Source organism: Acomys minous (assembly GCF_964271855.1).
Source record: "Acomys minous genome assembly, chromosome: 8".
NCBI classification, from domain to species: domain Eukaryota; kingdom Metazoa; phylum Chordata; class Mammalia; order Rodentia; family Muridae; genus Acomys; species Acomys minous.
This window is the reverse complement of record NC_140489.1, coordinates 72,562,810-72,589,599: the sequence shown is the minus strand read 5'-3', so window position 1 is coordinate 72,589,599 and position 26,790 is coordinate 72,562,810. Positions and strand designations below refer to the sequence as shown.

The 26,790-nt window shown below is 41.3% G+C and overlaps 1 protein-coding gene across 4 annotated transcripts in view; it reads left to right on the top strand.

Annotated features, from left to right (window-relative positions):
- Positions 1–26,790, top strand: part of DOCK4 (dedicator of cytokinesis 4) — a 421,713-nt gene that overhangs the window by 355,554 nt on the left and 39,369 nt on the right. For 3 of the 4 annotated variants that reach the window (XM_084791187.1, XM_084791188.1, XM_084791185.1), the window contains exons 31-37: positions 6,406–6,554; positions 8,185–8,270; positions 12,900–12,926; positions 13,071–13,166; positions 13,960–14,020; positions 17,955–18,048; positions 24,970–25,118. In XM_084791187.1, the coding sequence (XP_084647313.1) occupies positions 6,406–6,554; positions 8,185–8,270; positions 12,900–12,926; positions 13,071–13,166; positions 13,960–14,020; positions 17,955–18,048; positions 24,970–25,118 (662 nt within the window). The remainder of the gene's footprint in view (positions 1–6,405; positions 6,555–8,184; positions 8,271–12,899; positions 12,927–13,070; positions 13,167–13,959; positions 14,021–17,954; positions 18,049–24,969; positions 25,119–26,790) is intronic. The other variant, XM_084791186.1, reaches the window with a different exon arrangement.

The following is a 26,790-nucleotide window of genomic DNA, read 5'->3' as shown; positions in this document are numbered from 1 at the left end:
CTGAAGAAAGATACCACTATAGAGTGTAATCTGTGGGCCTTGTTTGAATGGTAGCCGAAATGAAATCTATAAATTGCACGCTTCAGGACCATCAGGAAGTTTGAATGTGGTTGTGGTTTTAGTCAAATAATGTGTGACTGTGTTACCATGATAAAGACATTGTGACTATATGTTCATAAAATATTGTGTCTTTTAAGATGCTGTCTAATTGGCACAGTAGTAGAATATGTCTCAGGCTGGCTTTAAAATTCTCTAGAGAAAGATGTTACTCAGAATAGTAAAACAAATTAGTGAAAACTTCAAGTATGATACAGGATGGAAGGTGTTCATGTGAGGCTTGTTTTGCTTTTCTTTGTATTGTGGGTATTTTGGAATTTTTTTTAAAAAAGAAAATTACGTTATGAAATATCCACAAATGGTAAAGGTATTTTTAAAGGAGACTCAAAAATGCCCAACCAAATAGTGATAAATAAATAAGTGTGTACTAGGGGTGGTCTCTACTATAGCCATCAATGTATGTGAGGACCAGGGAAGAATGAATGAGGCAAAAATAAGTAAATACCTGTTTAATATCTGAATTGAATAAATGATAGACATACAGTCAAGAAAATTATACAGATAGGCATGTATTTTTTAAAAAAATTTTTTCGAGACAGGGTTTCTCTGTGTCTCCTTGGTTATCCTGGACTCCCTTTGTATGCCAGGCTAGCCACGAACTCAGAGTGATCCATCTGCCTCTGCCTCCTGAGTGCTGGGAGTAAAGGCATGTGCCACCATGCCCAGACTTAAAGATATTGTCTTAGACCAGAGCTTGTAGCTCAGTTGATACAATGTTTGTTTAACATGTGTAAGGCCCTGCATTTAATTCCTGACAACAAAGTAAAATAAATTAACAAATAAATACATTGTTTTAAAACATGAAGGGGGGCGGGAGGAAAGAAACCAAATTGATACCATGTTGTCTCTTAGTCTCCTTTTACAATCTTACCATGAAAGACCTCTCTGGGAAGACTGATTTTAATTTAAGTTGTATTCGCTCTCTGGGTCACCTCACTTCCCTCATGTGCAGAGGTTTGGTGTCTACCCATGTGGAGGTAGCCCAGGGCTTATCAGAATTCCTCAGACTCTAAGGTGGCTTTTGTATGATAGCTTTGAGTAGCTAGGCCTTGGGCCTTATATCTGAGTCCTGGGGCAAGGTGTTGGGCAGGCATCATACCTGAGACCTCAGGGCTCTCCAGGCTCCCCAGACATGCACACATTGGCGTGTCCTCCATTTCCTCCACTTTCTCTCTTACCAGGACAGCTCGAATAAACAGTGAATTTAGACTTTTACAAATGACAGTAAGAATGCTTGCATCCAGATTCTGTTTTCTGCCTTGACAAAAATAACTGAGAAAAGGAATTTGCAAACTCTGGCTGCTAGCTACCTGCCTGAAATGAGGGTGTCAGAATGGTAGAGGAGGAAAAGGAATAACAGTGCAGGCATTTCCATCTTAGAAGATTCATTTTTGGAGGAAAATATAAAATTTACATTAATGAGAATATCTCTTGAGATATTCTTGCTGTGTTAAGGAAAACAAAACTGACTTTTGGGAAAGGCCAAGAATAATCTGCGTCAGAGATACAGGTAGGAATAGATAAGAAGTTACGAGTTCCTTCCATATGCATTGTAGGTATAGATCAGCCTTAAGATACCCAAGGAGATGGCTCAGTGGGTAAAGGCACCTGCCACCCAGCCTGAGAGCCTGAGTGCGATGACCAGGACTTAAATGGTGGAAGGAAGAACACCTTTGGCCTCCACATGTGGCACATGCATGCATATGTGTACACACACACATCAGTTAATTGATTTAATAATAATAATAATAATAATAATAATAATAATAATAATAATAATAATAATATAAAGATGGTGCAAACCAATTACTGTTGATGAATTCTTAGTGCAATGAGATGGGGCTTCAGTGTTATAAAAAGGGACTTTCATATGGACAGGGGCCTAAGGATTGTATCCAGGACTGGGTTTCTATGCTCAAAGCCCTTTTAAAAGCATTCATTATGTTTTATTTAAATTAATTTGTTTCATTTTGTGTGTGATTGCTTTGCCTGCATGCATATATGTGTACTATGTGTGTGCCTGGTACCTGAGTTCAGAAGAAGGCATCAGACACCCAGGAAATGGAGTTGTGGATGCTTGTGAGCCTGTGTGTGTGTGTGTGTGTGTGTGTGTGTGTGTGTGTGTGTGTGTAGCTAAGCTTACATCTTCTGTAAGACAGGTCTGCTAACTGCCACATCATCTCTCCAACCCCTGGATAAGCACTTTCATACTGAAACACAAGACAAAATCAATATGGCTCCCAACTATGATGTGAGGTCCATGTGGGTCTCCTGTTCCCAAAGAGGGGGCCTGACAAATGCCCCAGGATTCTATATGTTGAGAGTAGAGATCATGAGGATCTTTGTCCTATAGGGCATTCCAGACAACATGAAAGGATAATGACATCTAGCTATAGTTGAGGCAAGTATTGGAGAAGTCTCAAATACATTATAGTACTGTTAGAAAAGTTCTTGATATAAAGTCCTCTAGGTATCTCCAAGATAGAGAGTAATCCAAACTAGTTGGCAGGCGACGTACTGTTCGTGAAGTCTTTGACATTCACACTCTAGCTGGTGCATCAGATAGCTACAGATTGCATTTGACAAAGAAAAACCCAGAATTCCCAAATTAATCTTGTATTAAGAAAATGCATGGTCAGCTGGGTGGTGGTGCATGCCTTTCATCTCAGCACTTAAGAGGCAAGACAGGCCTCTGCGAGTTTGAGGCCAGCTTGGTCTACAGAACAAATTCCAGGACAACCAAGGCTACACAGAAAAACCTTCTCTTGAAAAACAAAACAAAAGAAGGAAGGAAGGAAGGAAGACAGGCAGGCAGGCATGGTCTCTTGCATAGCGCTAGGAGGCTTGCTGATAGACCTGGATTTGGTTATGCCTGTTTAAGAGAGGCTCACTGTGAGTTTTTAGAGGCCCACTACTTCTTAGTTGTCCTTTATACTGAGTGCTAACCTTTGTCTCAGAAGGACTGTCTCTGTGCATTAGGAAACATATTTGCTTATTAAAGGCCCTTCTAGAAAAGTCCTTAATGGCCCATACTGGTCCCAGAGATTAAGCTAGTTTTGGACAAGGCTTAGATTATTTTTGCTTGTTCATGAGGTCAGAATAGGAAGTTGTTAAATCTAACTCTGTGGAATGACAGATGACTTATTCCAAAAGATAGGATGCTGGCCAGAAAGTATCTGTGAGTACTCTCTCTGTGAAGAGGAAAACTTTCCTTGTTCCTCTCTCCAAAGTTTTTTAGTGTTTAGTCGTGTCTGACCATTGTTTTTGCCTTGCCCTCTGGCGACTTCGACTTCTAAAGGACACAGTGTCAACACTTGCCTCCTTGGCTTTCCTTCTAGGCTTTGATTCATGATTGGACTTACCTTCTTATTACTCTTCCTACAAACCCACAGGCTTGTGTTGGTCCCACCCTTAGGACAGCTCTTTCAAACTAGAGCAAGCCTGCTTGGTGGGTCCAAGTGCTAGCCACCCTAAGCACTAATTAAGTGATTTGGGAATGAGGTGTTTAAGATCCCACGACTTTTGTTTCCTCTCTGTATGTGGAAGTGGCAGTTCCTACTGCCTAGAGTTGTCATGGTGAAGTAATGGAATTCTGCGTGGAAAGCAGCCAGAACCCGCCTGCCACAGAGCGGCGCTTGCAAGTGCTGGCTGGCGTGACTAGTGAGTGAGTCACCAAATTTGGTACACTTGTCGCTCCCTACTTCCAAAAGCCTTCTCTTCTCTTATCGGTCCATATATCTCACCAGCTCTTTAGCTGGTGCCTCCTCTTGTCCTGTACTTTTCTCTTCAGGGTCGTGTGTGTGTGTGTGTGTGTGTGTGTGTGTGTGTGTGTGTGTGTGTGTGTGTGTGTGTGTGTGTGTGTTTTGTTTTTAAGCGATTTCATTCATTAGATGATGCCAAGCTCTATTTATCATTGACAATTCTGCAAGGTTCCTGAGCCCCAAGTCTGGCTTTGGGAGTGGTCAGGGCATTGTGTACATGAGAATATCTCAAAAGAGCTCCAAGCAGAAGTCATTATCCTTCCTCCATCTGAATCTAGTTCCTGCTCCTCCTCCAAATTTCATCTCCTTTCGTAGCAGGGTTTACTCTCACTCATGCTTTACAGTTAGGCCAGGACAATGTACCTCAAACCTGGCCTCCTGTTCCTATTTCTATGGCTGGTGCTTTGGGACCAAAGTCGACCATGACCTAACTGTCATCAGTTTTCCCAAGTTGTCCCCCAAAGTTATGTATAATAACTTTGTAAAAGCACACACACACACACACACACACACACACACCTGAAGAGTCACACTGCCTTTCCCATCCCACTTGGTACATAACCCAGGCCACTGCTGCTAGTGTCTCTCCCTGACCTCCTCCACACTTCCAGATGTGACAGACTGCCCAAGCTGTTTCCAGGAGTACCTTCTGTTCATATATTAGGGTGGCTGCTGCTTATTTCCCAGTCCAGTGAGATAACTTGTCCAAGCTGCTTTCCTCAGTTTCCCTGGGTCCAATGAGCTGTACCACCGCAGTGGTTCCTGACAGTAGATGTGCATCTCTGCAGTAGCCTCGGTGTTTGTTGTGTTTTATGTTTGTAAGCAGTATATGGTTCAAATTATACAAGGCATTCCTATTTATTGAGCCCTTGAATAAAATAGATTAATGATCGAATTGATGAAACAAATATAAAATACATATCTATACTAAAAGAAAATACTTTTTACTACTATCTTTTGACTTCCCAAAGTTCCAAGCTCTAAACTAAATTTATAATTTATCACTTGCCAAAACAGATACTTGTTTACTTGTTTTAACCTCCCCTCTCTCTGTCTCTCTCTCTTTCTCTCTTTCTCTCTTTCTCTCTCTCTTTCTCTCTTTCTCTCTTTCTCTCTCTCTCTCTCTCTCCCTCTCTCTCTCTCTCTCTCTTTCTCTCTCTCTCTGTTGATTTTGTTTTTTGTTTTGTATAGTCATGTAACAAGGTTGAAAGCTCTTAGCTCTATTTTTACTCAGCTAGTGTCTTATCCAGCAAAGTAGAGACCTAAAGGGTGTCCTGGACTTTGTGGATCCTAGGGTACACAGGGAAGATGTTGAACACTGCTGTTCTTTCAGGGGATATCATGGGAAACACTACAGCTTATACTAGCATTCACTATTATGTTCGGCTACAAGAAGTAGTAGTCCTCCCATGCTACTGGGGCAGGGAGAGTTTCCTGATGATGAAAGTGGTCACGGTCTGAGTCTCTGAAAGCATAAAAACCCTGTAATTGATCACATCAGAAAATGTTTCCATGAAGCCACCTACCTTCCGCCTGCCCTCTGAGCTTGTCGTAGGAATTCCAGGGAGGTCCTTCAGCATCTAGGCTTTTAACTACGATACTGAGAAAGGACATATTATTCATGGCATGTTGTTTTCTTTCTATCAACATAGAAAACTCTGAGATTTAACACAGACTAATGGACTTCAGGTCTTCCTCATGTACAACGTCACTTGTGTCCCTGCTGCTGCCTGCCTCCCTTTGCTCTGATCAAGGCTACTGTACCTCTTAGCATTTGGTTACTCACCAGTTGGAGTTCAATATTGTTATGTTTTAGTCTCTTCAGAAAACAGTTGAAGGCTTTGAGGGGCCTGCATTTAGACTTTTGTTTAGGCTGTGTGTTATTTATTTTTTCTTTAAATAGAAACAAAAGCCAGTTTTTCTCATATAAAAATAATTTGCAGTTGCAGTTTTACCTCCCAGAGATAACAGCTGTGGTTACCTTAGGGATATCTTCTAAGTTAGTATTTTTTTCTGTTTATGTTATGAGCAGGGTGTTGATTACTTGTATTTCTTTGTGCCTCGTGTATTCTTGGTGCCCACAAAGGCCAGAAGAAGGTATCAAATTCTTTGGGACTGCATGTACAGGAGGTTATGGGCCACCATGTGGATTCTGGGTGATCTGAAGTACTGAACCATCTCTCCAGCCTCTTACGCATTTTTAAGTGAAAGATTTTCCCATATAGCCATACCTTGTTTTTCATTCACTTAAATTATGTTGGAAAAGTTCACTTGTGTTATTCTTTAGCCACATTTTTAGTAACTGCATCTAATTTTTTACAAGAATGTACAGTAATATAACATTCTGATTTATGTCATTTTACTTGGATACTATGAGTTCTTATCTGGGGAAATAACTATAGTTGAATATTTTATGGTAGTTCTAACTAAATGGCAATTTTACCTAAATTTTATAATAGTAGTCTCTTTAAAATTTTATTAAGACTAAACATACTGAAACTCAAAAAAAATATTTTGCTTAATTTAGGAGAACACAAACTTCATTTCATCCCTGCCCTGATTGGGCCCTTTCTGGAAGTGACCTTGATTCCGCAGCCAGATCTCCGGAATGTCATGATTCCCATCTTTCATGATATGATGGACTGGGAGCAGAGGAGGAGTGGCAACTTTAAACAGGTAGGCGGTGTCACTCAGCAGAACTGACAGGGACTTTCACCTCCCTCAGGTGTCTCCAGATCCTCCCTGGTCCAGTGTACCCAGAGCCCGGAGGACCTGTGCTCCCTGTGCCACACCGCCTTGGGTACTTGCTTCTTGTTCCCCTGGGCCTCCACAGAAACCCTGAAAGCCCATTTTACTCCTTTCAGCTAAAAAATTCTTTGACTTACCAAGTCTGTATTTAAGAATTTACCGAGGGTTGTTTGCTCCCAGCTGGACACGGCTCAGAGGAATCGGAAGGTTAATGATTCTTTAAGCCATTGAGCTCTCAGTGGTCTGCACATTGTGTTTGGTGAATGACTAGGCTTTGAGCATTTGATTCACAGTATGTTTTATTGCTCTTAGCTTGAAGCATTGAAAATTAATTTGGAGGAGAAAGCAGCGGAAAATCTCACAAAGGAAATTCCAAGGGGATGAACCTATCGTCTCTTGCTGACTTAGGTTCTAATAGGGCTGCTCCAGTTTGAGAAGAGAATCATCCTTATTGCAAAGCCAGATCTGTACAGAGTCAGGCACTGCTGCCAGTCCAAGTCTGTTGGGGGAAGTAGGAAAACCACGCACTCACGTAGTGACTGCGCAAACCTGCTTGCCCACAGGATGTGGCCCTCCACACTTCCCCACAGGAGGCCGTCTTCAGAAAAGTGCTTGTCATCTGTATAAGCAATTTGCTTGCGTTCATAGACCTTTCCTATTGCCAAATGTGTGGGCATTTCACTTGTATCCGTCTATACATTTATTTTCAAGAAAGCTAATGGGTAAGCAAAAAGCTATAAGCAAACTGTGCTTGGTAGGGAACTCCACTTTCCTTCCCCCTCATCTTTATCTCTTGATTGGCATTTGATTTAAAAGAGTAATTGGGCTCAGTCCTTTAGCAACGCTGAATATCCATCTCAAACCTGAATTGCCTTAACTCTGACTGCGGCTTGTCATTTTCTCTCTTCTCTTGCCTCATACAGATAAAAGGAAATTTCCCCTTCCTGATATTGAAGTTATAAGGACTTTACATGCTTGAAAATATAAATGTTTTGATTACAGTTTTCAGGAAATATGTCCTTTAGCTCTCCTGCTGCTTACTGCTGACTTAGACTATTTCTGTGGGTCTACCATCTGCACATGGCTAGGATGAGTTCTCAACTTCAGCAAAGATTTAGTGCAACCTCGAACTGTTTTAGGAAAGAAAACAGATATAAAAACACATTAAGGATTTAAATTAATGTATGTGGGCATGCTAGTTTTCTGGTGTTCTCAGAAAAAAAAAAGAAATAGGACTTGCCAGTTTTGATAGTCCCTAAAAAAAGAATGGAAATGTTTGAGTCGGGCTGCTAGCATTTATGTTGGAATCCCAGATAGATAGACGCTGTCTTTGGCAGCAGGAAAAGCTAGGCAGCTAGGAGTGTGAAGTCATGTTGACTGCATCTAAATTAGCCCCCTGGAATTCCACAGGGAGGCTTGCTATTAATCATGGCTGACAATGTCACTTCGACAAAGTCTACCACAGCTTTTGCCTGGCATAAGGAAATTCATACCAATTTGCCTAAAAATCTTATATGTGAAGTGGGAGGGAAGAGAGTAATATTTGGGTGTGTTTCAGGTGGAAGCCAAGCTAATTGACAAATTGGATAGCCTGATGTCAGAGGGCAAAGGTGATGAAACGTACCGTGAGCTCTTCAACAGTATGTGAGTAATGTGCTTCTCTCCAGTTGGTTCTATTCAGGACATCTGGTGTCAGTCCCGAGCCGTTCTGCGCCACGGCAGATGAGAGCTGCAGAGACAGCTTGGGTCTCCTAGGAGAGCTTTGTCTTTGCGGAGTGTGAAATAAAGGATAATTGCCTGACTCTAGCAAGTGGATCATATTATGTCGATGATTCGACATGTCTCCTTGTTGTAATCTCAGATTAGGACAGGTCGCCTGTGTTACATAACAAGTCTCACTCTTTTCATGCATGGTAATTTTAAGGGAAAATAAAGCCATTGTTACAAGATAATGATTTTAAAGAGAGTTATGAGTGGGAGAGGAAGAAAAGTGTGTGATTATAACATTTTGTGTACAGTGTTTTCCAAAACATGACTCTGGCTGATTGGCTGGTTGAAAATTTAACTTAGTTTGTGCCTGATGCTCAGCACCTGCTTTAATCTGTAGACACTGGCAATTTGTTCAGGGCTTGTTAAATGCTTCCCAAGGGCTTTTTATTAGAATGACACCAAAGCAAGTCATTTCTAGTAAGTTTGGTGCTGGGGATTTGTAAGGACAATAGAGGAAAAAGAATGGAGTTCTATGAAGGGACTTTGAGATTGTCCCAACTGCTCCAATATGATCACAGTCATGAGATGGATTGCTTGTGTCCTGTGTCAGCTCACTGTGTCCTCGTATCATGTGTCAGCTTATTGTGTCAGAACAGCCAGAGTGGAGACACGATGCTGGCTGACTGTTTTGGGATTTCCCACTTGGCATTTGCCCTCTTTATGATCTTAAAAATCTTAGTCATTTTTGGACCTAGTATTTTCATAACATTGTTAAGGGAGAAAATTAGCTCACTGAGCTTGGAAAATGTTCACATTTCTCTCAAGTGCAAAAAAAAAAAAGTAGCATTTCCCTTTTGTAAAATACACCTGTGTTTATATTTGTGCCATTCCATTGCCTAAGTGGGACTGATAACCAAGTGCAAGATCCAAGTTCATTTTACGATTGCCAGTTAGCAACCCTGGCAATTTGATTGTACAGGCTATAAAATAATGCTGTCTTAAAACAGACAGGTTTGCCTGACAGGTTAGGTAGCCTTCAGCTTGCCTGATTCAAAATCACTCTTGAAGCTTTCAGGAAAATTATATAGAAAGGGAAAGCCAAAAGGGGCTACAGAGATTTCATGCAGTGGTGGTGGTGGTGGTGGTGGTGGTGAGGGATCAGATGCATTGTGAGCCCCGGTTACAATTTTCTTCTGATACTGTAATTAAACCAGAACTTTTACTAATTATTCACTCGTTCATTCTCGTGTACAAAGTGTCTGTCTTTCATGACAGCTGAAGTTTAGCAAGAATTCAGATTAAAACCTCATCCAACATAATAAATTGCCTTTGAAAAATGCTTTTATTTCAGTTACTAGTCCTTGGTTAGAACAAAGGACTAAACTACGTAGGCACTCAGAGGAATAAACCCCTTGAGATTTGTGATTAATTATTTATAATGAATTCATCAGACTAATAAATGCATGCCCTGTTTCTTTAATGCCTCTTATCTACTTTAGTAAGGGCCTGGTAATTTGCAATTTGGATTGCTTTTATATAAATATGACTGTGAAATAAAAGATGTACCTTGACATTAGAATCAAAGTAGTAATTAAGATATTAAGCCTCTATAATTAGGAGTATTTTAAGGGACTTGATAGATTTGATGGGAATTTTTATTCTTTTGTTGGTTTTTAACATATTGCTAGAATATATAAATAAATAATAATAGAAATAGATAAAAATTTTTAAAGGCTATAAATATTTTACTTTAATGTTTTTATAGTCAGCATATTGAGACTAAAACAAATTTAAAGTGACAACTAAATAGAATTACTACCTGATCTATAAAAAGAAAGTGAAAATGTAAGTGTATTTAAAGAAACAATAAAATCCTTTAAATTTTTGGACCAGCAGTCACAATGCATTAGTGTAACCATGGTGAGTGGCTGCACACATGTGAATCAGGAAAGCATGCTGTTATGGTACAGATTCACATTTACTCTGAAATCCATGTCTAAAACTTCATAAAATTAGGCAAGAAGATGGAAGTTGGAAGGCACTCGCTGCTTGTGAGACTGTTGTACTTGGCAAAACAGCCCTTAGAACGAGACTTTTAGCCTGAGTGTAGTGTCTTTGCCAAAAATCCATCTCACCTTCCCTAACTCCCATGGGCTTCGTTTATGTATATTATCACTTTTTTTTTAATCAGTGGAGTTTCCTATTTTTTGATAACACAGAAATGGTAGCCAATAGAACACAGTGTGAGATACCCAAAATCGGGTGTCAGAAAGAACTGTATGCTGCACTACTGGTTCCCCCTCACTTAAGACCTGGCTTCTGTGCCAACTTCCCAGACACGCCCACCTGTTGGGTAAGGATGTCACAGAGGCTCTGCTGGGGAGACACACCAGAGCTGCCTACTGCCCTGAGGCTCTAATTAGCTTTGCAAAGGAAGTGACGTCTATCTCAGATATGCCCTCCATTCTGTCCAATCCAGCACGACTCCGAACTATTCCAAAGATCTTAACCAATGATTGCATGTTTCGTCACGGCTGGGATTTGGGACACTAGTTCTATAACACTGTGCCTCAAGTGTCCCAATCTGTTGGCCGTGTCTGTTGTTTGAGAAGAATGTGTATGTCAGAACAGTGTTCTTGGCATTTTCCTGGTAGGATATAGAAAGACAGATTGAAAATTAACCCACCACTGTCCAGCCCCGTCTCCTTCATGGTGAGCAATGGCACTGAGCTGTTCTGCATTCTGTCCTGCTCTTCATTGGATGGGACAGCCCACTGCAAAATGGAGAAAAGCTTTGTGAGAAACTTGTCTCATATTTTGTGAGATGAGGTCTCTGAATGCACCACAGCAGCGCTAGAGCATGGGTGCAGACGAGGAGAAATAAGGAGTTTCTTGGTAAAGGTTTATTTTGTCTGTGGCTATATTCTTTTCTAATTTACCAAGATAATCTAGAAAGACACTTTTCCTAGGCTGATAGCCTCCTTGGGATGTATGTTTCAGGTGGCCTGGAATGGGGGAGGATTCCCAAATGAAGTAGTAAGCCTGGCCAAGGATGCAGATGAGTAAAGTTCTAGACTTGCTCCTAATGGTCGTGAGTCACTGCAGGGAGCAGGCTGTATAGAGCTGTGCCTCTTCTGAGAGGATGATGTAGCTCCTCAGGAAGCTGAAAATTAATGAAAGTCATAAATGAAGACTCTGTATATTTTTAGAATCCTTACTTAACTTGAGTTACTTGCTTTTTAGCTTCTAAGTATGTTAGGTGTGGGCTGTCACTTGGAGAAATTTCTGTAGCATCCTGCATGATTTGGCAGGATGCGAGAATTTGGTTCATTACCAGTTTGCCATTTACACTCTAAGCAGGTGCTGTTCGGTGGTTTATAAGTGAAAACACATTTAAACAAACTGAGAGGCCTTCCCTAGGGGTTCAGTCAGGGCAAGCCCCACACCTCCTGTATGCCATCTCTCTCTCTCTGGCCAACCCACACTTAATCTAGATAACAGTTTAAAATCAGTCAGGAAAGCATATGATGTAACAGACAACAAGCGTGGAGAACAGGCAGCACACTGGGTACTAGAATGGCAATAGCAAGAAAAAGAAATAGGGATGGAAAGAAAATTAGACAATAATATAGCCACCGACAAAACCAACCTTCACCAAGAGAGTTTGCCCTTTACTGTTTTTTTTTCCCCAACTAAGTACAGATATGACATGCTTACATGGTATCTATAGGAAATGTACACACACACAAACACACTGTCCCCTCTCCCACCCCCTTTTTAAAATTCAGGATGCAAGAGAAAAAAAAAGATTTTGGATGAAAAATGATGATCATTGAAATAAGAGGGATAAGGAAGTATACAGACACCCCCTCACTCGGGTTCTTCTATCTTTGGGGGACAGTTCAGTCAGGAAAGCCTTTACCAAGTACAGCGTTAATTTGCAGAGAGGAGTGAAAGCAAATCAGGTCCTCATCACGATGACTGTTAATGTTTTGTGTTGACATAGTGCCTCTGCTCCAAGGTGTTTAGGATTAGGAGAAATGTAGGAGGAGAGCTGTGGCTCGGGCGCTCGTCATCAATCTGCTGTAGCAACCACTTGGAAAATCCTCCGTGATTAATGACAAAGTGAATGAAACCGTTGAGTGAGTGCACAGATAGTACAATATGTATTGAGTGGGCAAATGCTAAGTGAAGGGAGAAAACGCAAAACGTCACACCGCCGGTACAAGGATTTTCCTGTAGCAGTTGCATTGCAGCAGAGTTGCTTGGGTGAAGATGCATTCCACTGAGAGGTAGGAAAACATTTTTCTGGGACTAAAGCAAGCTCTTTACTTGGAAGTAAACTTGGAGGGACTCGTGTGTTCGCTTCCGCGCTGTTATTTAATGTGGCAAGGCACCAGTTCCCTAGTCTCCATCAGCATTAACAGAGAAGCTAGGGGGGAAATGTCTTTGAGCTGTGAGGTGCTTGTGTGTATTTGAAAGCATGATTCTGTGCATGTGTTCATATTTTATGACATGGATAATCTGAAAATCGATTTGCTTTGTCAATGCTTCCTGGATTAGAATTCCACTATTTGGTCCCTACCCTAGGTAAGACATTGTTTGCAAATTGTCCTACTTGTGAGATATTGCAGTGGTTGCTAAGGCATTTAAGGTACTGATGAAAGTAAAATGGTTGTCATGGTGACTGATAAAAATAAATGTTGAAAATGCCCTGGGTTCTTTCTTTTCCAGTCTACTAAAGAAAATTGAGCGGGAAACATGGAGGGAAAGTGGCGTTTCATTAATTGCCACTGTCACTCGGCTGATGGAGAGGTTGTTAGACTACAGGTAAGCTGCATCCCAAGATTCCAGATACGATACATTCTAGTTAAAAGCTCAAACTGCTGGACAATAATTAGCACCGCACTTGCGCTAATCAGTCAAAGAATGCTAGTCAGCACCTGGGCTTCAAACCGGCTCGTTCAGAGTTTCAGATCTGGTTCTGGTGTTTGTTTCCTTGTTTGTTTAGTTCTGGTTGTGATAACTCTTTCAAAGTCTCGTTAAGTTGAAAGAGTTCTCAGAGTCTTGACAGTCCTCAAAAATAGAACAGAAAGAAAAAATCGGGGGTATTTACGCTCACCCACTCAAATGGTCCAGACACTTTAGAATGAGTCTATGCAATTGTACCAATGTGCTGCACCGTCAAAGGGGGGCAGAGTGCACTGTTATCTTCCCCCGAATGCAATTTATTTTTATTTCCATTTATCTTGACCTTAGAGCAGGCTCTTCTATGCATGGTGGTTCTCTTTTATTTTAAGAGCGAGACTTTCCTCTTTGTCTCTGGACAGACGCCCAGCTGCTTTACACCTCGAATAAGGGATGGGCACCCTATCTCCCCTGCCCCGTGAGCCCCTATCCATTGAGAGGGACAGTCCCTAGCAGACACTGCAGCCTCAGGAGTCAGTCTCTGTTCCCAGTCACATCAGAGACCTTCAGTCCCAGTCGCCTTTCCCTGAATCTACACAATCATCTCCGATCTCTGAGGACACCTCACCCACCCCCACACCAGACACTGGAAAAACAAACTGTGTTTTCCCTACTAAATGAAGGGTAGAGTGTGACTTTTGCTCTCTGTTTTCAGGGACTGCATGAAAATGGGAGAAGTAGATGGCAAGAAGATCGGGTGCACAGTTAGCCTCCTGGTTGGTAACCTGGACTTTGTTTCTCCCTTCCTCCCAACCTTTGCTGTTCTTCACAGAAATACTAATTTTTGTTTGTTTTAATCTGTATGTGCCCTTTTCCAGGATGTTTCTTACAAAAATGTAAAACAAAACAAAACAATTTTTTAAAAGAAAGATAGTGTGCTTTAGGTTGAATGAAGTCCAGAAAATCCTTAACTAAGACCATTTCAGAATGCCCTGGCTATGTGCTGGGCTGGTAGCAGTGAGCAGACCTCAGTGATGTCACAAAGGGGCTGAGGGATGCAGCCTTCCCCTGTTGAATTTCTTATTTAACTCAGTTTAGAAGCTTTGCTGTGGAAAGCACAATAGCCAAATTGAGGTCCCTTTCTTTCTCAATCAAGATTCCTCCCTGCCCAGTTCCTATCTCATCCTTACAGTTATTGTATATTTACTAACAATTATTGAACTCTTCTTTTCTAACTTCAGAAAGTTTTCTATTTCATATACTTAAATTTCACTCACTAGCCTTTTTGCAGATTGAAATCATAATAGCATTATTGCAAAGAGTTGTATTACAATGTATATATATGCATACATATACATGTCTTTTTTGTGTGTGTATATATATATATCTGCAGTCTAAACCGCAGTTACTCTGGGCCAACCAAAATTTATAAAAAGTGTCACCTATCTTATTAAATAGAATGGGATTTCAATCATACGTTGGACATTAGTTTTTGTTTTTGCTATATGGTAAATTAATGCTTTTGGTGACTTTCCTTCATCTCATTGGGAAATGAAGAGGAATGGCTTCCTCCAGTCTGAACCTGTGGATGTCACAGTTTCTTCTTGTTGTATTTCTGAGAGCACATGAGACTTTGTTGTCTGCTCTAAACATTTGTACTGTTGTTGGCATTCTTGCCCTGACACCCTGAACCCTTTGCAGCTGTACTTTGCCTGCACTATTTTTCTGTTGCTCTTTTTTTTTTTTTTTTTTTTTTTTTTTTTTTTTTTTTTGCTATACTCCTCTTCACTTCTGAGGTCATGACATCATCTTTCTTTACCACACCCACCTCTTCCTTCACATTTCTACTGAGTTGTTACATCTCTACCTCGATTACCAGCCCCTAAAAATAGTGAGAGCTACGCATGCCCTGTGAGTGTGCATCCTATGCACACTGATGTACTTATATAATTTTCTTCCTTAGAGCCAACAGGGAGCTGGCCACCAGCCCACCCACTGTGAGGCCATTTACCTCTCCTCTAACAGTTCTTTCTCAACTTGTCACAGCCTTCCCTCTCCTCAGCCTCCCATTTTCTCAGTGCTTTTTGTCTAGCTTCCATCACTATCAGGGACCTCAGCCTTTTCCATGCCCTTGTGTGTATGCCGCATGCTCTGCGAGCTTCAGTTTGAATGCTCGGCCCAGGCACAAAAGCTCATAAATAACCTCAAAACAAAGTGCTTACCTGTTTGCCAAGGAAGCCTCTTCCATCATCCCCACCATCCTCCTCAAGTGCCTTCTCTTTGGTGGTGAGCACATTAATGCAGCCCCTAGCTTCCTCTCCTCAACTGGTCCAGCAGAAGAGGCCCTTTCCTTTTGGTGAAGGAATGAATACTTTACCCAGCGTTCCTTAGTGTCTCCTAATAGGAGCATGACAGAACCCTCCTAAATCAGGGGCCCTTGTCTGCAGTTAATTAGGACTGATACCAGTAGCTCTGGAGTGTGACAAAGAGCAGAAAACATGAGCATTTTGAAAGCTGCTCCAATTTCAAATCAGCACAGGAATCCTTATTAAAAATCCAGATTTATCACTTTGAAGCTAATCTCTTTAGCTCCTACTCCATATGGAAAGCTTTTGATGCTTTCTACTGGCAATATGGTTCTCCTCACCACCTTCCTGTAAGGTCAGCAGCAGAGCCTGTTTGGGCCTCTGAATGCTGGTGTGCGAGCTGAGCTTAGCTCTAGTGTGCTTCAGTTGGTGACAGTGCGGAATATTTGACATGACTAACAGGAGGAATCGTAATTATTATTTTGTTCTCTGTGTTACAATTTTAGCAGACATATGTGAGAAATTGTCATCTGCCGGCTGGGGAGATGTTGAGTTTTGTTTTTTTGTTAAGGAGGAATATTCATTTACAGAGCGATCACTTATTTTTGTTCTGAAAGAATGCAGCAGCTTCTTACCAGAAAGCTATTAGAACAAATCATCCTTTAATAATGGAAAGCCTGCTGTGGGGTTGTTAGATTGTGTTTATGGTACAATTCTTGCTAATTGAAATGATTTTGATGATAATGAGGGTGGGTTGAGTAGCATTGTTTACTTGGCTTTTTAAAGAATGCCAGGAAATGGAAGGCAAGGAGAGAGAGAGCCGATGGATCAGGAATAAGAATGCCTTCAACTCAACATCAGTGTCTATATAGTGAAAAGAGTCCTTGGGGTCAAGAATGGACACCAGTGAGATAATGGGCAGACGGAGCCTTTGAAAGTTGATCATTATGTTCCTGACCGGCTCATCAGAGATAGAAACCCATAGAATTCCTGGCATTTTCTGTTTCGGAAACCTGCCACTCTTTCAAGTACATAGCTTTCCTCCCCAGCACTAGCCGGCATTTTTCATGTACTGAGTAGCATCATGCCAAATAACAATAAGTAGTACTAGCTGCCGGTGTGTCTGAAGCAGGGATTGCATGGTGTACATGCAGCTGATGTATCTAGGTAAGGAAAAGTTGGATTTTTGATAAAACTTGGTAAAAATATTTTAGAGAATTTTACTAAAATTCAAATGTGCTTAAGAAGTAGTTACTTAATATTTCAGTAAACACATTCTATAATAATAAGCAGAAGTAAAATTCTCAAATACCTTTCTGTTTTAAACATAAGCTGGAAACATAAAAACTCAATACAACCTCCAGGCACACTTTAATCCCAGCACTGGGGATGAAGAGGCAGGTAGATCTCTGGGAGTTTGAGACCAGCTTGGTCTACATAATGAGTTCCAGGCCAGCCAGGGCTACATCATAAGACCCTGTCTCAGACAAACAGACAAACAAAACAACAACAGCATCAAACAACTTAGAAATGTACTTCAACAATAAGAAATATTTTCATGTGGTTTTTTTTTTAGCATAATTTTCCAGGGAAGAAAAGTGTTTTGTTTTGTTTTTTTTGTAGTTGCATTGTTTTGTTTTGTTTGAGACAAGGTCTCTCTATATAGCCCTGGCTGACCAGGAACTCATTATGTAGACCAGGCTGAGAGCTGCCTGCCTCTCCTTTCTTCAGGGATTAAAGGCATTTGCTACCACACCTGGCAAGAAAACTCTTTTCCCTTCTTTATACTTCCTTATTTTATGACCTAGAGAGTTCTTTCTTTAGGAAAAAAAGTATTAGTGAAATTAAAGGAGATGTCCTTGTTACTAATCAGCATATTAAAAATATAGGTAACTTGTAAAAATATGTGACAATAGGTAACAAGTTACCTATATTTTTAATATTTTAGTTAAATAGGCTGATTGCCCAGTTGACAGCTAAACTAAGAATAAATAATGGAAAGTAACAGGAGAACAATTGGGTGCAGTGGTAGTTGCAGCAGTTGGAATCTATGGCAGGAAAATCAGACTGTGACTTCAAAGCAAGTGTGGACTACAGACGAAACTCTGTCTTAAAAGAAAAAAGCAGTGAAACGGAGAGAGAAAGAAAAAATTTGAATCACTGATGACAACCCAAGAAATACCAGCTTACCCACTAATTACCAGGTGTCTAACACGGAGTCAGACTGAAAATCTGCTACACTCCTTTAGTCTCTTCCTTTTATTTATTTATTTTTAAAGATAACTTAGGAGGAAAAAGGTGTGTCTGTTCTCTTGACCTTGACGACAGATCTTTAACAAACTTAAAGGAAATGCTTGTGGGCCTCAGTGCCAGGGAAACATCAGGCCTGTGCTTTTTTTCACAGAACTTCTATAAGACTGAACTGAACAAGGAGGAGATGTACATCCGCTACATCCACAAACTCTACGATCTGCACCTCAAGGCTCAGAACTTCACAGGTAACTCTGCTTGGGGCCTGGATGTGGGGGAGCGGGGAGCTGGCTAAGGGATGCATGCCGTGATGGCTTCTCTGCTTTTCGCAATTAGGGATGAAGAATCCGGTATTTCTCTTCTAAAATCACAATGCATTTTAATTATACTTATGTCTCTTAGTACTGCAGGGTTTTTTTGTTTTTTTGTTTTTTTACTCTACCTGTGTATGGTTTTTCAGAGGATTAGGAAGTATGGACCTAACTCTTTACGGTATATTTGCACATAGTGTTTTGCTGTCTTCCTTTATACGTGCACTCTTTATAGCTGCAGTACTCTCTGTTTACTTAGGGTATATATGTGTTGTGTCTATCTTCATTGGAAACTCCATCAGGTGGTGCCAATCATCTTTGCTTTCCAAAGCCATACTGATTTTAGAGAACTTTAAAAAGCTATACTATGTCTACTAAGATACTGGCCACTCTGAGGACTCTGTGTTCATGCAGTTCTCAGTTTCCCTACATTTTATTTTTCCTGGAGGACTTTGGTGCTTCCCCCCCCCACACACACACACACACACTTAAATAGCATTTATTAGTATTGCAGTGGGGCTCCCTTGAGGTCTCCCACTTATTGAAGGGTATATGTTATGCTTAGAGAAGTAACTTCATTGAGCTATTGTGTATGAGAATGACCAACTATGACCGCCACTTAGATTTTGGTGCTTTTAAGAGATTGAACAGTGAAGAGTTGTCTTAAATTTTTCTACACATAAGAATCTCTTCATTGCCTCTCCTACTAGCCAGCTTTCTGCTATTGGAACATGGTACCTATGACAACCAGCTTATAAAGAAGAGCAGTTAGTTTTGGCTCAGAGTTGTGGAGGTTCTGGTCCATTGTTAGTTTACCCTGCTGCTTCTGGACTTGTAGCAAGGCAGCATATGATGGTGGGGCAGGTACATGGCAAAGCCTAGGCGTGATATGGGTGTGATGCGAGAGAAAATAAAAAAAAAACAAAGGAGCCTCACAATCTCTTTGTACGTGACACTGATAACCTAACCCTTTCCACTGAGCCCCCACCTCTCACAGTTTGCAGCCGTCTCTCCATAACACCGAGGTGAGGACCAACCTGCTTCTTTTAAGATATTTTTCAATGGCATGCGTATGCACGAGGGACTGTAATACATGGGCAGGAATGTTAGAGCCCTTGACAGTGGGATTGCGAGTGGTTGTGAGCTACCAGACATGACTGCTGGGAATGGGAGTCAGGTCTCCTAAAACTCTAAACTCCTGAGCTATCTTTCCAGCCCAGGACCAAGCTTTAAAATATGGAGCATCAATGGACATTCCTGAACCCAAGCAACCATTCCTGAACCTCGCCCCTGAAGGATATGTTTGCCACAGTCACAATTCTAAGTGTATAGTTCTTTCATTTTTATACTTCAAAGGTGTTGTCATTTTCTCCTGGTCTCCCTGCTTATGGCGAGAAGTATGTAGTTTTTTAGTGACCAATTATAGAACATTTTCTGCTTGCTTTTGTCAATTTGTATTTGGTCTTCAGTGGTTTATTGTGACGTCCATGGATGTGGTTTTCTTAAAGTATAACGTGCCTGGTTTTGCCAAGCTCTTCTGATCTATAAGCGTATTCCCTTCACCAAGTCTAAAAAGGTTTTAGGCATTATTTTCTCAACTTATATTTTACATACCATTCCTTTCTTTTTGGCCTGCAGTGAAATGAGTATTTGGCCTCTGATCTTTGTCCTGTAAGTCCTAGGACTCTGTTCTTTCCCCTCAACTTTATTACTGTCTGTGGCTTAGACCAAATAGTTAACAGATTGTTCTCTATCAGCTCCATTCAGACACTGGGCCTTCCCAACGAACTGTTTATTTTGTTATCATATTATTCCATTTTAAAACTCCTTTTTTGTTGTTGTTTTATTTTCTTCTTATAGCTTCAGTTTCTATACAAAGAATTCATCTTTTCAGTTGCTCAAGAGTATTCACATTTACTACATGGAGCATGGTTTCAGTAGCTGCTTCATAGTCTAAGCTAAAATGTGAGTCATCCTGGGGTTGGCATCTGTTAATTGCTTTTTCTCTTGGATAGTTATTTAGTTCTCTGGCTTCTTGAATGCCAAGTAATTTTAGATTACATCCTGGACCTTTTGAACATTATGTGATGAGATTCAGCATTCTGTCAAAATTGTTATTTTTAATTTTGGCAATCAGTCCAGTTGGGTTTGAACCTCAGTTCCTGCACCACCATCTAGAGGTTGTGATGATTCTCAGGCCTCTGAACTACTATCCCAGTTCTCTGCACGTGCACTCCCCCACCCCCGGAACACGAGTCTTGCTTATGATCTATACCACTGTGTAGTGCTTATGTTTGGCTTGGTCCACTCTACAGATATGCACCTTGGAGAGCTGCCTAAAACCTCATATACAAAACCAAAAGATCTTTCTTGAGCTCCTTTGTATCTTTGATTTCCCATCCTTTCCGTGGCCCAGGCACTCCTAGTTCTTAGTATTCTGGCTCTGAAGCTGAGGTTGGAAGACAAGGAGGAGGATGGAGAGAGTATAAGAGCTTAGTGCCACAGGAAGTGTTTTCTCAGCCCTGTGAGAGAAAAGTTCTTCTGGGAGCTGTGATTGTCTGATCCCATTTGCAGAGAGTCTGAGACAAGAGACATAAACAGCAGAAAATAAAAGGAGGCAACTGAGCACATTGTGATCATCTTCTAGTGTGGCTATTCGTGGTTGATGTATTTGTCCTCAGTTGCTTTTCCAAGTCCTCTAAGAATTGCCTCACATGTTCTGTTGAAGTGCTTTGCTGTACTGACGTGAGAAAACAGAGTGGAGGGGCCTGTTCCATTTTAACCAGAATCCTTTCCATGGGTTTGAGAATGACAAATTGGGGGCTTTGCCCCACTGTTCTTCCAGGGGATTCTTGAACTGTGGCCCTCACTCAGTCTTCCAGTGAGTAAAGAAATCCTTTCGGTATCAGTCCTAGAACTATAACATGCCTCTAGAGCCTCTACATGGTAGCTGGTCTCACTATCTCTGTAGCATTTCTGTTTTTACTATGGAGATCTGCTTACTGCCCCAGACTTTTTAACCTCCCTCAAGTTGAGGGCTGAGGTTATGGATTCTTTCTTCCTGAAGTAGCTCCTGTCCTGGGGTTCTTTTCCTTCAAGCTCCCTTACTAACTGCAAACCTGAATCTGGAGTCACAGGCAATTATGAACTGCCTTATGTCTATGCTGGAACCCACAGTGGAGACCTTGGAGGAGCATCAAACACTCTTAATCACTAAGCCAGCCATCTTTCCAGCCACATATTCTCTATTTTAAAGCACTTAACACATTGCTTTTTATTAGTTATATTTTACATAATATGTATTATATAATATATGGTTGTGTGCATGTATGTAGACAGACTGGTAATTCCCAGTAAAGGATGAGTTCTTTGTTTCTTGTTCTTTGTCCTCTGAGCTCTTACAAGAGCGCCTAGGAACATAAGACCTAAGTAAATACATCGCTGAAGAGTGCACTCAGCAATTACATTTAAACCCTGGTATGAAGACTTTCCTTTAATGGTGCCTGAGTCATGAAAAGGACATTGCAGTATAGTAGACAGTTTCACTTTAAAAACTGCTAACATAAGAATTGAGAGAGTGAGCTGAAATCAGTTATTTCACATCAGTGTAGGTATGTTTTGGTTTTCCACAAGAAAGTCTAAGTTTGTCTGAAGTGTCAGAGCTCGGTGCTTTTTCTCTATTTACTCAAAGTTTCATGTTCCACAGATCAGGCAGCTATGTGTGCTTTTATCATGTAACATCACACCTAATGTATTTATTTAATGTGTGTGTACATGATGTATTTGTATGGGCATGCCTACCATGCAGGTGTGCAGGTCACAGGAAAATGCTAGGCGTCAGTTCTCTCATGCACCTTTACATGGGTCATGGGAATCCATATCAGATCACCAGGCTTGTACATTTAGTACCTTTACCTTTTGAATCATCTCACTGGCCCTAACAGTTTTTCCTCCCTCTTATGTGCTCATTTTTGTATGCGTCCTTGAAGAAAGTGAAATTGCAGGGAGAACCTTCCTTTCCATTGAAATGATTTTTCTTTGCAGCCATCTGTGATGTTGCCCTGCATTCCTAATTCATCTCTGGTCTACTGTGGTATTTCTTTTTGCATATTGCTTTCCTCACTGTACACTTGTCAAAATAATGGAATGGCCTGCAGTTAACCTTTCTGTTTAGAATTTTAAACTCTTTAACATTGTCCCTTGGAATGCATCCCTCATCAGTACATGTCATTTCCCAAAAAACAGAAAGGTGAGCATAGAACAGCATGCTGAAACACTTGTAACTTAAGTTGTTCAAAGCCAGCCTCATAGGAGATCCTGTGGGCATAGCACCCCTGAGATGCCCTCAGCGTGCTTACCTCCCTCAGAGGTGTATTGTCACTTTCCCAGTCAGATATAAAAGCACTTATGGGGCTGGAAAAAAGGATCAGTGGTTAAGAACACTGGCTCTTCTTTCAGAGGACCTGGGTTCAATTCCTGGCACTGACATGACAGCTCACACCTGTCTGTAACTCCAGTTCCAGGGGATCTGACACCCTCACATAGGCAATATGTAGACAAAACATCCACACACATAGACTTTTTTAAAAAGCACTTATGACTTGTCCTCGCACCTCTCCATGGCACGGCAGTCATTTCTCAGCATTTTCTGGCTACCTGTCAGCATTTCACCTATACCTGGCCTTCTAAAGACGAGCATGTCTAGGAAAGCAGTAGACAGGCTAGAAACATTTATTTTACTTTTTTATTTTATTTTGTGAATATAAAGTTTCTCAAAAGCTGATGGTGGAGCTCAAGGGCTTCAACTCTGAAGGCTGGAAGCCCTGCGGCTGCAGAGGCTTCTCAAAAGTAGCAACAGCTGGGCCCAGTTTACTTGTACTGCATGGAATGAGATGATGGGAGCAGCCAGAGGGTTAGCAGCCCCACCCCCACCCCACTCCCTTCCAAAACCTAAATGTATCGTTTTAACTGCTGAGAGTCATTGCCAGGTGTTTATCAGGCAAGCAGCCCTGGGCACATACTGGCAGCAGGGACATACCACAGGATAAGAGAAGATGGTGGGTTACAGGACTGCTACAAAATATCTGTTTAGTTTCTCCAAGGTCATTGCTGAGGGTAAAAATTAGAGGCTTTGTCTCCCTGATGGTAAAAGGCAAAAGCAGTGGGAACATAGGCCACTTCTTACCTCACTGTTTGGTATGTGGAAATGGTCAAATCATAGTGTTAGAGTAGAACTTGGCCAGCACCTTAGGACTTGGTGTGCAGTTTCCTTAAGTAATAAGTGAAGAGCAAAGACTCACCATGTATTGATATTCTATTTAAAGGCACTTTTACATCTGTGGAGAGCCATGAGGTGTGGCAGTTAAATGGAGCTTGGGTGTTTTCCTTCAATTAAGAAAATGAGTTGGTTGTTACAGTATTTGAAGGAAAATTATTGTAGCCCTTCATCTATGACAGTGAATTCCGGCTCATATTATTCTTATTTGGTCATACATTTTATTCTGGAAAAGAAACAACCTATAGAATGGCAAATAGTACATTAAATATACTCCCTATCTGTCAAATAAGCGTGCCATTTCTTCCTCTGTGTATGGAAAATAATTTTACCTGTTTCTGCAATAAATCCAGTTAGGACAAACACATAGCACTTTCAGTGACTTTATTGAAATGATGGGGCCAGGGGCTGGTCATGGAGGTGCATTCCTTTAATCCCAGCACTCAGGATGCAGAGTTAGGTTTTTCTGTGTAACCTGAGGCCAGCCTAGTTTACATAGCAAGTTCTGGGCCAGACCTTGTGGATTCAGCCGGGTCATTCATTATCTGTGTAGCATTTGCCTGCCCTCCCTCCTGCATGCGCTTCAGCCAACACCTCCATCCTCCCCAATCCCTACTCAGACGCTGGAGTCTGGTTTGGTTTGGTTTTGCCTTTTGTCATTCAGTTTCCTCTGGCCATTTTGCCCCTTCCTAAAGTCTGGCTACACTTTGAATCACCCTCCTGTGCTCCAGATTTAAAAAAAAAAAAATCTAGATTCCTTTATTAGCCAGTTCATTAGCGTCTTAGTTGGGGTTTCTCTTGTAATAATGACCAAAAGCAACTTCGTAAGGAAAGAATTTATCTCAACCTTACATCACAGCGCATCATCAATGGCAGCCAGGGCTGGAACTGAAGCAGACACTGTGAAGGAGTGCTGCTTACTGGCTTGTTCCATGGCTTGCTCAGTCGGCTTTCTTATACCACGCTGACCATCCATCCAAGGGTGGTTCTGCCTTACAGTGAGGTGGGCCTTCCAGTATCAAATTACCAGTCAGGAAAATGCTCCCAAAGACTTGCCCACAGGCCAAGCTGGTGGGAGCATTTTCTGAGTTGGGGTTTCTGCTTCTAGAATAAGTCTATGTAGTGTCAAGTTGACATAAAACTGACCAGTACAGTTAGTAGTTAGTTAGTTAGTTAGCTAGTTAGTTAGTTAGCTAGGTAGCTTCCTTTTCAAAGTTTCCTAGTCTGCAAGAGACATATTTATGAATTGTCCCTGTAAACAATGCCACATCTGCACTACATCTTTGAATTGACTATAACATGATTTTCTTGAGCAGGTTAATTGTGGCCACAGCATGGAGAACTAAAAACAGAAGAGAAATACAGAAAATAATAGAAACTCAAAGATTCAATCCAGATCTCTAATGAATCTGTCACCAAGAGAAGTCACCACTAATTAACTCGTTCCTTCTTGTATTCCTGACATTTTTCTACTATATAATGAAATGCAGAAATAAATATTGAGTTTGGGAAAAACAATCCCACCTGCAAAGAACTGGTTTGGGGCTCTGACTGACTTTCTGTCCTCTTCCTTGGCGTTGCAGAGGCTGCCTACACCCTCCTGCTGTATGACGAGCTGCTGGAGTGGTCTGATCGGCCTCTTAGGGAGTTCCTGACCTACCCCATGCAAACAGAATGGCAGCGCAAGGAGCACCTGCACCTCACCATCATCCAGAACTTTGACAGAGGCAAAGTAGGTAGCAGTGACAACCAGTGGGTTTCGCCTTTACTTCTTCTCCAGCAGTGTCCTCACAGGATGGAGTGTATTAGAAGCACCCAGCTTGTTAAAATAAACTGTCCATGCCCAGCCCCAAGGCATTCTGACCCCTAGGCATTCTGACTAATAGTTCTGTCATGAGCCTGGGCAATCTGTTGGTTTAATGAGGCCTCTGGGAAATTCCCACATGCCCAGCTCTTTCTCAACTTTGGCTGATCTTGAGGTAGTGACTCCGTCTTAGTCCACTCTAGCTACTATACAAAATTATATAGACTGGGAGCGCACTTGGCAAGGGCACCTGCTGAGAAGCCTGATGACCTGAGGCCAAGGCCCAGAACTCCTGCAAGATGTCCTCCCTGACCCCTACACATGTGTTGTAATACATATGAGAATGCAGGTGCACATGCGTGTTCTCCCTCTCCCTCTCCCTCTCCCTCTCCCTCTCTCTCTCTCTTTCTCTCTCTCTTACAAACAACAACAGAAATTTATCTGCATATTTGTCACTGTCTTGGAGACCTCAGGGCTGGACTCTTTGTTTTAAAAGACTGACTCTGAGTACCAATGTTTATTTGATTTGAGCCCTTGGATACTTTAGATATCTCTTCCAAATCGCAAAGGTTAGTCAGAGTGTTAAGTACAGCAAGTGGCTTGTTTCTCTATAGAGCACAGTTTGGTGTGCCTAGCATTTTGTTGCAAGTAAATGGCTTCTCTCATGTTCCCTTTACTATTTATCTAACTACAGTGATAGGACCTTACACTATTAATGTCTTTGTTCCCTCCTATAAGTAAACTTTTTTCATTTATTGAAAATTTTATTTATATCTATATGTATTATATATTATATATATACTGCTAAGCATATGACCTACCCTTAAAACTAATTTGTTTCCCCAGTGAGACTCCCTTGGAGAAAACTAAATTTTTATTTGCAAGTGGTTATCAACTGGATATAGTTTCTGGGTTAGGCGTGGGATCTTGTGTCCACCTCTCCTTTTAGCTCTAGGACCCCATCTGGTGCAGACCAATGCAGGCTCTGTGCCTGCTGCCTCAGTCTCTGTGAGTTCATATGTGTTTCTTCCCTATTGTGTTTAGAAGGCCACATTTCCTTGGTGTCCTTCATCACCTCTGCCTCTTACCCTTTTTCAGCCTCCTCTTCTGCAGAGTTCCCTGGGCCCTGAGGGGAGGGGCTTGATGGAGGCATCCATTTAGGACTGAGTGTACTAAGTTCTCTCACTCTGCATATTGTCTAGCTGTTGTGACATGTGTCACCCATTGATTGCCAGAGTTGATTCAGCAGTAACCGATCTCAAACCTCACAGTTTAGCCCATCCTTCAAAGTTTGTACTATAGGTGAGGGCTGTAAACTACTGCCCACAAGCCTACAGCCTATAGGCTCTAAATAGCTTTTATGTGTTAAATGTTTTCAAGAGATTAAAAGATTATAAATACTATGAGGCATGTGAACACTATATGAAATTTGCCTCTGTGTCCATAGATTCTTTTCGAAACAGCCATTCTCGCTTATGACTACACTGATTTCATGCAATAAGAGATGAGTTGAGTAACTATGGCAAAGGTTGTGTGGCCCAAAAGCCACACATCTGTCTAGGTTTTTATTACAAAACTTTGTTGATAGTATGCTAGATGA